The sequence below is a fragment of the Malaclemys terrapin genome, chromosome 11 (assembly GCF_027887155.1).
Source record: "Malaclemys terrapin pileata isolate rMalTer1 chromosome 11, rMalTer1.hap1, whole genome shotgun sequence".
Classification (NCBI taxonomy): Eukaryota; Metazoa; Chordata; order Testudines; family Emydidae; genus Malaclemys; species Malaclemys terrapin.
Window position 1 is genome coordinate 39,909,276 of NC_071515.1, and position 15,791 is coordinate 39,925,066.

Genomic DNA, 15,791 nt, shown 5'->3' on the forward strand with positions numbered 1-15,791 from the left:
TCTAGTTCTGTTAATTTCAGTTAGAGTTCGAGGAGCTCAGGACTTCATATAAAAATAATAATTATGGCCCTGATCAAGCAAAGCACTTAAGCACATGCTTGGCTGTAAGCGGGTGAGATTGGAGCAGTGGCTCTCAAACTTTTTTAGTGGTGACCCCTTTCACATAGCAAGCCTCTGAGTCCAACCCCCCCTTATAAATTAAAAACACCTTTTTATATATTTCACACCATTATAAATGCTGGAGGCAAAGCGAGGTTTGGGGTGGAGGCTGACAACTCGTGACCCCCCATGTAATAACCTCGCGACCCCCTGAGGGGTCCCGACCCCCAGTTTGAGAACCTCTGGATTGGAACCACCAGTCAGAAGCACTCAACCCCTTGCAAAAACCTTGATCCTGTGAAGTGTTGAGCACTCCGGCAAACCTCTTAAACACACTTAAAATGATGCCCATGCTCTGACTCATTGGCCTGGCCCTGGGATTTTTAATTGAGAAGCAGTGTAGTCTATTTCTGTGTCTTACTGATTGGTGGACAGAACAGAGAGACTGGGAGTCAGGAGATCTGGGGCCTCATTAGTGTGGAGCATTTTGAAAAACTGGCCTCTTCATTTAGGTTGTAACACGGATTATGAGCTGTGCTGAAATCTTGCCCCCAACCTGCAATTGTGGCTGTGACACTGAATTGCCTCGTGGTCTTTGGCAAGTCTGTGTGCCTCAATTTCTCCATGTGCACAAACTTAACACTGTGTATTTCTGTGTAATACTGTATATGGTCCAGAGACCATAGCAAAGCACTTAGAGATCACCATCACTTCACTTCCTATGCTTTGCACTGCAGAATCTTGTTTCAGGATGCCTATTACTGTGTAAATCAGGAGTTTGTGCTGCTTTGGTGAAGTCTCCCTCCAAACCAAATCTGATGAACATCAATCTGTTTTGATAAAGAATGTGATTCAAACCACTATCTCCAAAGGAAAAACTGTAATTACCGCATTAAATATAGGGCCTGACAGGCACTGAGCATCTGGCAACTCCCAGTGACTTCAACAGCAAAGTAAAGGTGCATAGCAACCCTTTGAATCAGGCCCACAGGAAGAAGCCTCTTTGATAGGGTAATAAACCATTTGGGTCCAAACAGTTGTGGACCCAGCTATACTAGGAGCAGTGCATGAGCAAGGCCTTTTCTTCTTTAAACTGCAGTTTCATACAGTGAAATATGAAACCTTATCCCTTAAAACCCATACTCCTCCTCAAAATTCTGTGTCTGTCACAGGCCAAGCCCGCTATGTCCATTGGAAAATGAACATCTTATTTTACCTGAGGAATATTGCTATTTCACCTTTTAAAATACTTATCTTTTAAATTAAAAAGAGACCAGCCCGATTTGTGGACAAGACACTTCTGGGGTCAGTTTACTAGTCAGCTACTTTCCCTAAGTATATACTAATCCAGAGGCCGGCAACCTTCCAGAAGTGGTGTGCCGAGTCTTCATTTATTCACTCTAATTTAAGGTTTCGCGTGCCAGTAATACATTTTAACCTTTTTAGAAGGTCTCTTTCTATAAGTCTATAATATATAACTGAACTACTGTTGTATGTAAAGTAAATAAGGTTTTTAAAATGTTTAAGAAGCTTCATTTAAAATTAAATTAAAATGCAGAGCCCTCTGGACCGGTGGCCAGGACCCGGGCAGTGCGAGTGCCACTGAAAATCGGTTTGTGTGCCACCTTTGGCACGCGTGCCATAGGTTGCCTACCCCGTACTAATCTTTAGGTTTAACCATACCGTAAGCAACACTAGCATTCTACAGTTCAAAGAAGCTTAAAACTAGGAAAGATTATTGCTCTACTTCCCCCTATTAATATATAGGCTCTGATTCAGCAAAGAACATAAATACATGCTTATGTCCATTTCAGTTCAGCACAGCACTTAATTCAAATTATTTAATTCATTGGGACTAAAGCATGTGGTTAAGTTCTCTCCTGAATCAGGGCCATAAAGGTCTCTTGCGTCAAGGCAAAGTTTACTACCTGGATAAAGTGGGGAAAAAAACATATACTGTGGAAGTGGCACATTAAAAAATACTCTGTTTATAAATATATTTACACAATGTCCTTCACAAAAGATTTCCCTGGGCACTTTACTATTCTAACACAAAGCCTTGTCAAATATCTATCTTTTCAGTTTTGATTTAAATAAATAAAACAGATTTAGCTTTTGAACTATGAAGAGGAAGCCAATTGCATAACTGAGGCACAAACACTCAAACTCTGAGTGCAGATCATTTCTGACTTATATTTAGAACAAGCCAATAAATCAGCAGCCTCTGAAAATGGCTATAGGAATGTAAGAGAAAAGCAAATCATAAAAGTATTTCAAACTCACTATTCCTAAGATCCATAATAGTAACACTTTAAAAACCAGGCCTTCTGTTTATTCCTGTGATCATCTCACTCACCTTAAAACCAACAAATATTAATGTCAGTAATGAAAAATGAAAGGAAAACATAAAAGATCAGCCAGGGGCTTTAAACAACAAAACACACCTCTTGTTATAGCAGGTACAAAACTCTCTCTCTGGGGAGAGATCTCATTCTGGAAGGAGACATGAATTTAGGATATGTTTCTAAATTCAGTTGCTGCAATAAAAAAAAGTTTAAGAGTCGAGGAAAAATGGAAACAGCATCTTAGCAGGCAACTGGATATTGAAAAATGTAAGATGTAATGCAAGATGAAACAAATATGAAAAAAATGCTGGTCATGCTGGTATTAAAAGTAGTAGCATGTTGATGATTTAGGCCCCTGGTAGCTCCTTTACATTCTTAGCTATTATCTATCTCAGCTGCTGAAACCTGCTGTTTTAAAGACATAAGAGTCGAACATCTAGTGACAGCACCTGGGTTATTTATCATTATGTATAACCCTGCTACACTACATTTTATTATGCCGGATTTAAAGGAAGATAACACAAGTATGGTTAATTTGCTTCTCTTCTTTTTATATATAGTGTCATGACCTGCCACTGCTTAGTCCCATGAGATATTTTTAACCAAAAAGAAATCCACAAGAAACTCTCCCTAAAAATTCCATTAATAACCTTTTGTAGCGTGTATAGGTTGCAGGGTCTGGAACTAAGAATGTTTTAATCTCTTCAGCAAAACAATGTCTCATAATGATGTACAGGACTATTGCTGTACTGATGAAGAATCATACATAATTCAGCACCTTTCACTTGGCACCACTGTGATATCCTCATTAGTAGTGGCTCACAGTGGCTGTCAGATGGTGTCCATGCGAATGCAGGCATTATATTGTCTTTGAGATGTGCAGCTGCTTCCATGACACTGCCAGTATATAAAAACATGACGCCAGTTTGTTTTATTTAGTGCTAAACCTTCCAGTTTGTAAAAACAAGGCTGACACAGAGCCTGACATGAGGCAGTGAAAATAATTAGCTCTCATTTTCTCAGCCTCCTATTTCCTTCTCCCTGCTGTGTTCTCTTTCCACTAAACCACCACATGTCAGTCGAAATGGGAGGCAATTAGTGGGCTCATTTCAGTCCCCACAACTGTGCTGAAAAGAAAGTATTTATGATGGCACAATGAACAGCTGAAAGATTAAATAACGTTTGCCTTTTGAAAAGAAAATGACTTCTAGCTAAATGGGCAATTTTTGATTATTCTCAAACAAGCTTAGAGTAGTTGGTTTTTAAAATACAAGAAAGGAAAATGAGTCATTTTTAGGTGAAAGAATCAAATAAAACTTGACACAGTAATGCAAATAACTGATGTTTTATTGCAAAATATGTAAATGTGTTATACCCTTAACAATGGCTCATGTCTCAGGTCAGGGCAGATTGTTGCCAACCAGACACCGGTACAGAGAAGGTTGCTGCATTACATTTTTTGTTTCAGTTTTGTATGGGGAGGGAGAAAGGGGGCTTTAGAGAGAGGTGCTCTTAAAAAATAAAGAAACAATGCCAGTTAAACATAGATTTCTATAATTGATTGCCTGCGTGGTTACTTGAAGGGCCTGATCTTTCACTCCTCACTCAGGCAGAAGTCCCAGATCAATGGGAATTTTGCCTGAATGAGGAACATAATATTGGGACCTTATTGTAGCTAAATATGCAAAAATATCTTTCACTTGCTATTATCTTTCGTGTAAATCCAGCATAATAAAACATAGTGTAGTGGGTTATACATAATGATAAATAACCCAGGTGCTGTCAGTAGATGTTCAGCTCTAATGCCTTTAAAACAGCAGGTTTTAGCAGCTGAGACAGCCCGAGTTCTGAGACAGAAATGGTTCTGAGATTAGCTGCCATGTTTAAAAAGGTCTGTCCTCACTCAGTGGTTGCAAGCAAATAAGGATTTTTAGGGCCCTTATCATCATCATAAAAATAAATTGCTAGTTCACTTGTTTGTGAATGCAATATTTTAAAGGTGGAAGTGTGAAAAACAGTATTCCCTTTTCCAAGCACTGACTAGATCTTCATGCCATTTAACAAATCCCTGTACTTTTGTAGACAGCTCTCAGTTACCACTAGTGACAGACAGCTCCAAAAGTGGTGCAGGGGAGTAAGCCCAACATGCCCTCAGAAAGGATGAAATCCACCCTCCAGTGCTGTGGGCCAGTGCCAGGCTTTCCGTGCTACTTTCACTCCGCAATGGGACTGTGTTGGGGCACGGGGTGGATTGCCTTTAGGTGAAGTAGCTGTTCAGGGGTTCGCGACAGTCTTTTTTGTGTGCTCCCATCCCAAGGGATTTTGTATATCAACCCAGGAGAGGCTGGTGTGTAAGGAGGTTTGGGGTAGGCCGGGGCAGTACCATTGCATCCACAGTTGCCCATGTGGAGAGGCAGTGGCTACTATGGAGTACCCTGGTGTGAGGTTGTGTTGCAAGCCAATAGACTGTCTATGCATTGGGAACTGCATATGTTCCTGTAGTGATCCCTGCACAAAGACAGATTATTGGGGCTTTGTGTGTATGAGAATGGGGATGGGAAGAGGGCAATTTCATCCAAATTGGGTGTACTGTAAAAACCCAGATATATCCTAAAAAGGTTCCATAGAAAGGCAAGGGAGCAAGTTACTCAGCCAAAACATTCTATGAGCCGGCATATACCTCTTTACAGTTCAATAAAAATGTGCATTTTCTATGGGAATCGCTGCACTGCACCCTACAATCAACACCTTTGAAGAGTATGGCCCTGCTCCTGATCTCATTTACACTGATGGTGTTCCAGGAGTAAGCACACTGAAATCAATGGAATGGCACATGTTTTACACTACTATCAGATCAGAATAAGGCCCAGGTGTTCCCTTCTTGACAGAAAACCTGATGAGTTCAAAGTACCTTGTGCTAAAGTTTCAATGAGCGGATACTGTATCATTGATGCATACCATTTTGCCAGACTAAATGATGCTCCACTTTGACAGATTAAATTAATCAGTTTATTCTGTAGTTATATTTATTTTATTGCTCAGTTTTTTTTCAGTTTTACAAAGAATATATTTCTCTTTTCTCTGCTTTATTAGAATCTACACAAGTCTGCTATAATAAATGATAGAAGACTATGATTATGCTTGGACTTCTATACTATATTCCGGAATTTTTAAGTGCTGAGACATCTTTGGGACTAAATTAAATATTATTAGACTAGAAAAGTTTATGTGCAAGAGGTCTTGCATAGGAGGTTGTGGATCACAAAAAATACTCCAACAGAATTGAAATAGGCAGTGTTGTTAACATACCTATGTAATGTCTGTGAGGTACAACTGAAAAGCTGGAAAATAGGAACTTCTTAATTTTGGATATGGAATGTAGCTCTAACTCTTTCTGCCATGATTTTAACCTGATGAGTTCCCCAAACAGCAAATTAAATTGCTGTTGACAGATAGTTTCTGTTGGAAGTAAGGAGTGTTTATAAGGAGAAAAGAGCTACTAGCCTTCCTTTACTTTATAAGTCTCAAAGAGATGGGAAAGGGTGGAAGAAGCAGTTGGTTTTGAAACCAGCAGTTCAGGCCATCCAAGTCTGATTTACTCTATGGCTCCGACCAGTTTTAAAATGAATCAGACCTGTGCTAGTTGTAATTGGGTTTAAATGAGTGTGTGGAAATACTTTCTCCTGTATGCACACATCAATTCACAATGCAAGCAAAACCAGTTGGAAAGTTAGAGAGAGAGAGAAATAAAACACAAAAGAAGGAAGTTTCCACTGTTACATGAAGAAACCCACTAAGAGCTCAGTCACTGATTTTTCACGAGTCCCTAGCGAGGGGCAGTGCATTGTTGTGCTAGTTCAGGTGCAACCTGGGAAACATACTCAGAGTGAGAATCTGCCTCCTGGATTCCACCTGTTCTGCGGGGGAAGCCCCCATGTGTCAGGCAGATAGCTGGTGCAGAGTACTTCCCCCAAAACTTCAAGGCCTTATGCTCCTTACTCCCTTACATGGCTGCACAAGGCAGGGCACTATGTGCACCTAAAGAAATGAAGCTATATAGCACCACAAGTTATGGGTGCCTGAGAACACTGGGAATGTACAAGCAATTCACATTGCAATGGGAAATCCATCTTTACAACTGGAAAATGCTTCAGATAAAAGAAATCCAAAATAGAAAAAGAAAGGAGGAAATCCCCACACAGCAAACCAAGAAGATTTTGCCCATAAATGAGACAAATTCAACACTAGTCCAAGCCCCCAGCCTCCACTGGGATCTCAATTTACCTCCTTTTCACAAAAACCTGTTGTCTCATGTTCAATATGATAAAGGATTTACACAAGAAATTCTCAGTCACAAAACTGAAGTTAAAGAAAATGCTTATGAGGAAACAATCTTATTTAATTCCAAACTTTCTGTACCACTGTTTTTCTTGTACCCATCCATCATTGATTCAGCATTGTACTTTGAAATTTGCTCAGTGATTTTCTGAGTAGCAGGATTCATATTATAAATGGAAAATATTTCTACAGATATTGGGCCCTTTGAGTAATGATTAAAGAAACAGAAATAAAACGATATTATCCCAACAAGATTCATTTACCTGTGGACCATTTCCCAGTTTCAAATGATAACCAAAAACAAGTTCCAGGTTCACTACTTTCTCCATGTTTTCTTCATTTCCACTTGCAGAATCCTATCACAGAAACACAGTGTAAGAAATGACACCTATTATGAGTCTCTCTGAGTTGGTAACAAGCTTCCATTTGACAGAAAGAGTTTAGTACCCTTGCCTTTTGTATGTTACAAATCTGTTGGCTGGTCAGAGGATACTATCGTCCTTTCAGTAATTCCACATAAGAACATAGGAATTGCCATACAGGGTCAGACCAAAGGCCCATCTAGCCCAGTATCCTGTCTTCTGACAGCGGCCAATGCCAGGTGCCCCAAAGGGAATGAACAGAACAGGTAATCATCAAGTGATCCATTCCCTGTCGCCCACTCCCAGCTACTGGGAAACAGAGGCTAGGGACACCATCCCTGCCCATCCTGGCTAATAGCCATCGATGGACCTATCGTCCATGAACTTATCTATGTCTTCAAGTCACCAGGGCCTGATGAAATGCATCCTAGAATACTCAAGAAGCTGACTGAGGAGATATCTGAGCCATTAGCAATTATCTTTGAAAAGTCATGGAAGCTGGGAGAGATTCCAGAAGACTGGAAAAGGGCAAATATAGTGCCCTTCTATAAAAAGGGAAATAAGGACAACCCAGGGAATTTACAGACCATTCAGCTTAACTTCTGTACCCGGAAAGATAATGGAGCAAATAATTAAGCAATCAATTTGCAAACATCTAGAAGATAATAAGCTGTTAAGTAACAGTCAGCATGGAATTGTCAAGATCAAATCGTGTCAAACCAACCTGATAGCTTTCTTTGACATGGTAACAAGCCTTGTGGATGGGGGGGGAAGTGGTAGATATGGTATATCTTGACTTTAGTAAAGCTTTTGATACTGTCTTGCATGACCTTCTCATAAACAAACTAGGGAAATGCAACCTAGATGGAGCTACTATAAGGTGGGTGCAAAACGGGTTGGAAAACCGTTCCCAGAGAGTAGTTATCAGTTGTTCACAGTCATGTTGGAAGGACATAATGAGTGGGGTCCTGCAGGGATCAGTTCTGGGTCCGGATCTGTTCAATATCTTCATCAGTGATTTAGATAATGGCATACAGAATACACTTATAAAGTTTGCAGATGATACCAAGCTGGGAGGGGTTGCAAGTGCTTTGGAGGATAGGATTATAATTCAAAATGATCTGGACAAACTGGAGAAATGGTCTGAAGTAAATAGGATGAAATTCAATAAGGACAAATGCAAAGTACTCTACTTAGGGAGGAACAATCACATGCACACATACAAAATGGGAAATGACTGCCTAGGAAGGAGTACTGCAGAGAGGGATCTGGGGGTCATAGTGAACCACAAGCTAAATATGAGTCAACAGTGTAACACTGTTACAAAAAAAGCAATCATCATTCTGGGATGTATTAGCAGGACTGTTGTAAGCAAGACATGAGAAATAATTCTTCCGCTCTACTCTGCGCTGATTAAGCCTCAGCTGGAGTATTGTGTCCAGTTCTGGGCACCACTTTTCAGTAAAGATGTGGACAAACTGGAGAAAGTCCAGAGAAGAGCAACAGAAATGATTAAAGGTCTAGAAAACATGACCTATAAGGGAAGATTGAAGGAAAAAAAAAAAGGGTTTGTTTTAGTCAGGAAAAGAGAAGACTGGGAGGGGACATGATAACAGATTTCAAATACATAAAAGGTTGTTACAAGGAGGAGGGAGAAAAAATTTTTTTCTTTACCTCTGAGGATAGGATAAGAAGCAATGGGCTTAAATTGCAGCAAGGGAGGTTTAGGTTGGACATTAGGAAAAACTTTCTGTCAGGGTGGTTAAGCACTGGAATAAATTGCCTAAGGAGGTTGTGGAAAGAACCATTGGAGATTTTTAAGAGCAGGTTAGACAAACACCTGTCAAGAATGGTTTAGATCAGGGATTGGCAACCTCTGGCACGCGACCCATCAGAGAAATCCACGGGACGGTTTGTTTACCTGCAGCGTCGGCAGCCAGCACATCCCTGCACTGCTTCCCTAAGCCCCCATTGGCCTGGAACGGCTACCGCGGCCAGTGGGAGCTGTGATCGGCCGAACCTGCAGACGCTGCAGGTAAACAAACTGTCCCGGCCCGCCAGTGGATTTCCATGATGGGCCACATGCCAAAGGTTGCTGACCCCTGGTTTAGATAATACTTAGTCCTGCCATGAGTGCAGGGTACTGGACTAGATGACCTTCCAGTCCTATGATTCTATGATGATTCTATCTAGTTCTTTTTTGAATCCTGGTATAGTCTTGGCCTTCACAACATCCCCTGGAAAAGAGTTCCACAGGTTGACTGTGCATTGTGAGAAGAAATGCTTCCTTTTGTTTGTTTTAAACCCGCTGCCTATTAATTTCATTTGGAGACCCCTAGTTCTTGTGTTATGAGGAATAAATAACACTTCCTTATTTACTTTCTCGAAACCAGTCATGATTTTATAGACCTCAATCATATCCTCTCTTAATCATCTCTTTTCCAAGCTGAAAAGTCCCAATCTTATTAATCTTTCCTCATACGGAAGCTGTTCCATACTCCTAATCATTTTTGTTGCCCTTTTCTGAACCTTTTCCAATTCCAATATATCTTTTTTTGATATGGGGCAACAACATCTGCATGCAGTATTCAAGATGTGAGCGTACCATGGATTTATATAGAGGCAATATGATATTTTCTGTCTCATTATCTATCCCTTTCTTAATGATTCCCAACATTCTGTTTGCTTTTTTGACTGCCGCTGCACATTGAGTGGATGTTTTCAGAGAACTATCCACAATGACCTCAAGATCTCTTTCTTGAGTGGCAGCAACTAATTTAGACCCCATCATTTTATATGCATAGTTGGGATTATGCTTTCAAATGTGCATTACTTTGCATTTATCAACATTGAATTTCATCTGCCATTTTGTTGCCCAATCACCCAGTTTTGTGAGATCTCTTTGTAGCTCTTCACAGTCTGCTATCTTGGGTATACGTACTAAAACTCACACATTAGCTTGTGTTACACTATAAACACTGGCAGCCTGTTACAGGGACAGCTCCTGTGAGGTGTTGAGCACCTTCAGCTCCATATGAAGCTGTTCTTTCACAGAACAATGTCATTTTGAGCAGCTGTCCATTGTAACTGGAATTACAGATTGAAATCTGCAATGCAGTAAACAATTATGGATTTTCCTTTGACTGTACGATGGACTTTATTTTAAGTGGGTCCCACTGTATTGTTGTGCTGTAAATTATAACAGCTATAAAAGCAACTGAATCCTTTGGGGTCTAGTACTCTCTGAGTAGTTGACAGAATTCCTTTGATTTGATGTATGCAGTGTAGTTGTAGACACGTTGGTCCCAGGATATTAGAGAGACAAGGTGGGTGAGATAATATCTTTTATTGGACCAACTTCTGTTCATGAGAGAGACAGTTTTCTTACCACAATTCTTAAAGCTTGTCCCTCTCACCAACAGATGTTGGTTCAATAAAAGAAATTATCTCCCCCGACCTAGGGTTTCACGGTAAGCTCTAAATGTCAGTTGAGTTTTTATATCTTAAATCCGAAGGAAGGATCCTGGAGGAGGGATAGACCAGGTCTATCTTTGTTTGTGTCCTACCTGTTGTTGCTGATACTACAAGACCCAAAAGTTGTATGGTTAGCATGCAGGGTCTTAAAAAGGAAACAAAAGAATGGCTACTATCGTACATAATTATTTTCTCCTGTAAGACAACAGAGTAAGGAATGATGTGCTCATTATGCTCTGGATTGGGACTACTTTGCTCACAACAATAAGTAGTTACTCACATGAGTAATCCACTGATTTCAGTGGGATTACTGATGGGAGTAACTGCTCACCCATGCAAGTAAGGGGGTCACAATCTGGCCTTATGATATTACCATCATATGTTAACCTGCAAGGCATCTTTCTGTTGTATTAATTCTTTGAACCTCATTGAGAGGGTGTATTGTTGTGATATTACTTGTTCTGATATGAACACTCATATTGCTAACTTGACCTCAAAAATCTGCCACAGATAGTGACAATGCAGATGTGCACTCTATACTAAGTGTAAGGCCTAATAGCACAATGTGGGTACATTTATTGTGTCAAGACAGGTAGCACCTTTTAAATAAGTAAATAAATACTTACCTTAATTAATGGTGGGAAATGAAAGATGTTTAGGTAATCATGAGTTAACTTCCCAATAGCAGTCTGTAAGAAACCAAACAAACCCAAATTAGACAATAGTTCATCATGATCTAATAGCGTAAATGCTGGACTGAAAAATAGCACAGTGTGTGTGTAGGGGTGTGTGTGTGTGCGTAGGTGTAACTCATTCAGGATGTATAGTGTTCTCTGTAGCCAATCTTACTATACAGTTCTGTTCTAAAAAGGGACTGTAAAATGGCACCTTCTTACCAGGGCCAGCTCCAGGTTTTCTGCCACCCCAAGTGGCAAAAAAAAAAGAAAAGAAAAAAAGCCGCGGCAGCGCAATCACGTCGCTCCACTCTTCGGCAGCAGAGAGGGACTGAGGGACTCGCCACTGAATTCCCGCCGAAGACCTGGACGTGCCGCCCCTTGGTATTTGCCGCCCCAAGCACCTGCTTCTTTAGCTGGTGCCTGGAGCCGGCCCTGCTTCTTACTCAGCAGATCTGCCCCCTTGTGAGTATTCAGCGTCAGATCTGCTGAATTTAGGGTATGTCTACACTGCAGCTGGGCATGTGCTTTCACGGATGGATAGACAGACACGTGCTAGCTCTGCAGTAGCAGTGTAGACTGAGTTAGTATAGGCGGCAACTACCCAGGGGGTCTAGGTGGGCTTGTACTCAGATGGCTAGCTTGAGCTGCTACCCAGGCTATGCTGGGCTACACTGAAGTTTTAGCACACTAGCTCAAGCAGAGCTAGTACATGTCTGCCTACGGGCACCGGGAAGCACACTCCCAGTTGCAGTGTAGACATACCCTCAACCACAAATATAGGTTTGTACTGGTTTTTACTCCTGTTAGCCTCACTGAGCCAACTCAGCAAGAACTGCATTCTCTATTCCAGGGGTTCTAAACCATTTCCTTTTGGGGGTCCCAGCAGCATGCTATAAAAACTCCATGGCCCAGCTTGAGGGGAGGTGGCTTGGGCTTCAGCTGCAATGTGTGGGGAGAAGCTTCTGCCCCACGGGGCTGGGGAGGGGCTGAGGAGCCCCACGGAATGAAGGGGGCTTGGGGCTTCTGACGCTTGGAGTGAGGCGGCACCTGGGGGCTTTAGCCCCATGGGGCTGGGGGGCTCAGGGCTTCAGCCCCATGGGGCGGCTTCTCCAGGCACTGGGGCTCTGGGCTTCAGCCCCATCGGTACCTGGGCTCGGGGCTCCGAGTGGCCATGCTTGGCAGACCCCCAGTTGGGAACCGCTGCTCTAGTCTGTGTTCTGCGTCCATTTATTTACCAAGTTTTAATAAGTTTCACCTGATCAACCCCTGTGGAGGGCAATCACACATGTCACTAATGGAACTACTTGGAAACAATGGCATACAACCCATAGAAATGCGATATTAATTTGGACTGTAATACCTTTATTGTGCTGATGCAAAAGATAGATATAACCTAGTGTGACTCTCAGGGCTGACAATCAGACAAAAAGTGTCCTTTCACTAGTAAATGGAGCACATTGTATACAGAATCACTCAGACATAATGGAAGCCCACAATGCCATTTTCAAGACATTTTTCAGAGCAGAACTACGGGTATGTAAGCCATGTTCTGTGACAGTAAGTAAATATTATTACTACTACGTCTGTTACTACTTTCCGGCCAGGGTTTTGCTGGATTCAGTGAAACTATTAAATAATTAGAGCAGTACAATCTCTTGTGGATGAAATAAAGCTCAGACAGCAGAGAAGCCCTACCCACTAGCACTCAACTAGCTTTACAGTTGTTCAAGAATAGAGTGTTTGGTACACAAAGCAGTTTTAAATTAGAGATGATTGATGAAACTCAAGATGTTCAGCGATTTCAGTTCAAATACATCTTTGGTGTTTATCTAAACCTCTCTGATTAGGCAGAAAGTCTTGCGAGGTTCTGTCCTAAGATTTCCAAAGGTTTCACTTAGGTGGGAGATACTATTAGAAGAGTCTTTTGCAATATTTCCTATTCCTGTCCCAGCTTAAACCAGAAAATGCAGAGGAACATGGGTATTTTTAAGAGAGAAAAAAACAACAACAAAACATCAGCAACTCAAGGTTACCAATCTTTCTGGCATCTCAGAAAGTGTTTAGGTTTGCTTTGGTGCCTATTGCAAGCAAGTTCTGGGTATGACTCTTTTTCTCAAAAAGGTTTTTCTAACTTTAGCTTTAAATCTTCTCTTATGCTAGATAAAAAATGCTGTTAACATTTAGACTGTCATTTACATTACACTGTCAAGATTTACTATTGTGATTATCAAGACATGTTGTTAAGATACCTTTAAATGAATGATATGTCCTTTGGAAAGAATTCCCATATCCTTTAAATCTTCTTCTTCTATAAGAAGCAACCGTTTCCCAGTGATATGATTTTCCTTAAACAAGTTGGCATAAACATTCATCTCACCAGAAGCATCACCTTAAGATATGAAAGGTTATACAGAAATCCATAGTGCTTTTCGCTGGAAAAAAAAAGTTGAATCTGTGACCTATAATGTATAGTTTACCTTTTCCAACAAGCTGGTTCAGCCAAAAATACTGTAAAAAAAAACAAAACAAAACAAAAAAACAGTTTTGAAGGTCACACAATTAAAATGTATAGGTTACAGCACCTTAAAACACAAAATGCTCATAATTCAATTTTAAAACAAAAATTAAAAGTCTTTTTAGTGGTGGGACAAGGGAATCAAACTTCTCCATTATATTTACTTTTTGGGGCTATCTTGCAAGTTTGTTATTTAATATAAATTTCTTTCTGCTTTGCAGCCATTTTCTCAGTTTATTATTGCTTTTTAATTGCTACTGCTCCTAATGTAGATTTAGCAATTTGTTGTGTTATGAATGGGACGAGTTCAGCAGCTTAGACCATTACTACTTTGCATTGGCTTTTCAGTTAGTCCTTCAGTAACCTTTAGTTAAATGACCACGTTATATATGATGTATCAAAAGGCTGCTAAAAGGGATATTAAAACTGCTATGATTCACGGATGTGTTCGAGATAAACATCTAAAATTTCTTACCAATTAACTTGAACGAATGTTCAAAATATGATCTAAAGTTAGTATCGTAGCTAGTCCCCTAAAAGCAATTACATTTTGTATTTTATATGAAAGTGGTTTCCCATGCCTCTTTTTAGGATCTTAACTTAAAATGAATTCCAGTCCTGTTGGATTGGGCAAAGGGACTATGATGTTTGCTGTCCTCTTTTTCTCCTGACACTGGTGAGGTATGCATTCTTACAGCCCTTCAGTGTTGCTTGGTTCATGCCTATGACAATTCAGCAGCATACACTGATAACCTGCCAAGACAAATGCTTTAAGAGGCCTCTGAGCACGTGACCATTTCACCAAGGCAATAAAGTCCTTCCTCTGTCAGGATAGGGTAATTTAAAAATCTTTTTTGGAACAGGAATTTTAAAAATATACAGTGTTAGAATCTTGTCTACAGATTTCTCAAATCACTACAATCTAGATTTCATTTACTATGATGTGCCTCAGTTTTCTTTTATAGCGACATCAAAACAATGCCGACTGAATTAGTACTAAATGCTTACCACATCTTCTTCGGTCCACGCGCAAATATCAAAGGAAGGCAGCAACTGTGTGAGAAATATGAATTGAAAAGAGTAATATTGCTCTTCTTGTCCGATCGTTTACTCAGGTCTCCCCCCAGTTTTACTTCGGTGGCTGATTTTATTTGGCACCTCCTCTCCAGCTAAGATCATAAGCCTCCTGGTTGTGACAAGGACTTTCCTCATTATTCCATGGATTACTACAAATAGTGCCATCAAAGTAGCATTCCTCATGTTCACATATTAGTTAAAGTGATCACAGGTTGGCTTCAGTGATATTACAGCAATGATGGAATAGTCCCAACACCTCCAGGGGGCAAAACTATTCAGGAGATCACCAAGTAACCAAAGCAGTCTTGGAATTTTGTCACCAGCCGCATCCCCACAAGTGGGACTCACTAGCCACCACTTTCTCCTTGTGTTTCACTATCACTTTTACTATTTACTACTTTTACTCCAGTAGTGAAAGGTGTGTCTTGGTTTTTCCCAATATCAGCTGGGAGGGAGATATTCTGTAGAGTGAATGAAGCAGTCACTGCATAACAAGGAGAGCACAACTGACTTGGAACTGGGCCACTGCAGCTAGGCTTCCTTACTGATTAAGGTACAAGGTTGTTTGTTCCCTTTTACCCTTCGGTTACCGCCTAAACCTGCATGATCATTCCTTTTAGGAACTGTGGAACAAAACCTGAAGGGGACACTTCACAGACAGCTGAATGCCACAGCCCCATGCATGGTACACTTTGTTATATGGAGGATCAGGATTCCCCTCTTCAAGTATGAGGGGATCAGACCAGGATCTACTTGATACATAAGGGGATGGCTGTGTCAGTGAAACCCAGGAATGGTTAGAAGATGACACAGTGAAAGATCCTACTGAGATAGTAACCTCCATCTAACCAGCTAAAGAATGGGTTATTCTAAGCTGTAGAGTCTCTGCTCATTGGTATCCTGT

General features: G+C 40.7%; 1 protein-coding gene across 2 annotated transcripts in view; it reads right to left on the minus strand.

The window, feature by feature from the left end:
• Positions 1-15,791, minus strand: part of MAP3K20 (mitogen-activated protein kinase kinase kinase 20) — a 130,236-nt gene that overhangs the window by 14,750 nt on the left and 99,695 nt on the right. For both annotated transcript variants that reach the window (XM_054043675.1, XM_054043673.1), the window contains exons 12-16: positions 14,819-14,863; positions 13,773-13,803; positions 13,545-13,684; positions 11,245-11,307; positions 7,046-7,138 (exon numbers count right to left, since the gene is read on the minus strand). In XM_054043675.1, the coding sequence (XP_053899650.1) occupies positions 7,046-7,138; positions 11,245-11,307; positions 13,545-13,684; positions 13,773-13,803; positions 14,819-14,863 (372 nt within the window). The remainder of the gene's footprint in view (positions 1-7,045; positions 7,139-11,244; positions 11,308-13,544; positions 13,685-13,772; positions 13,804-14,818; positions 14,864-15,791) is intronic.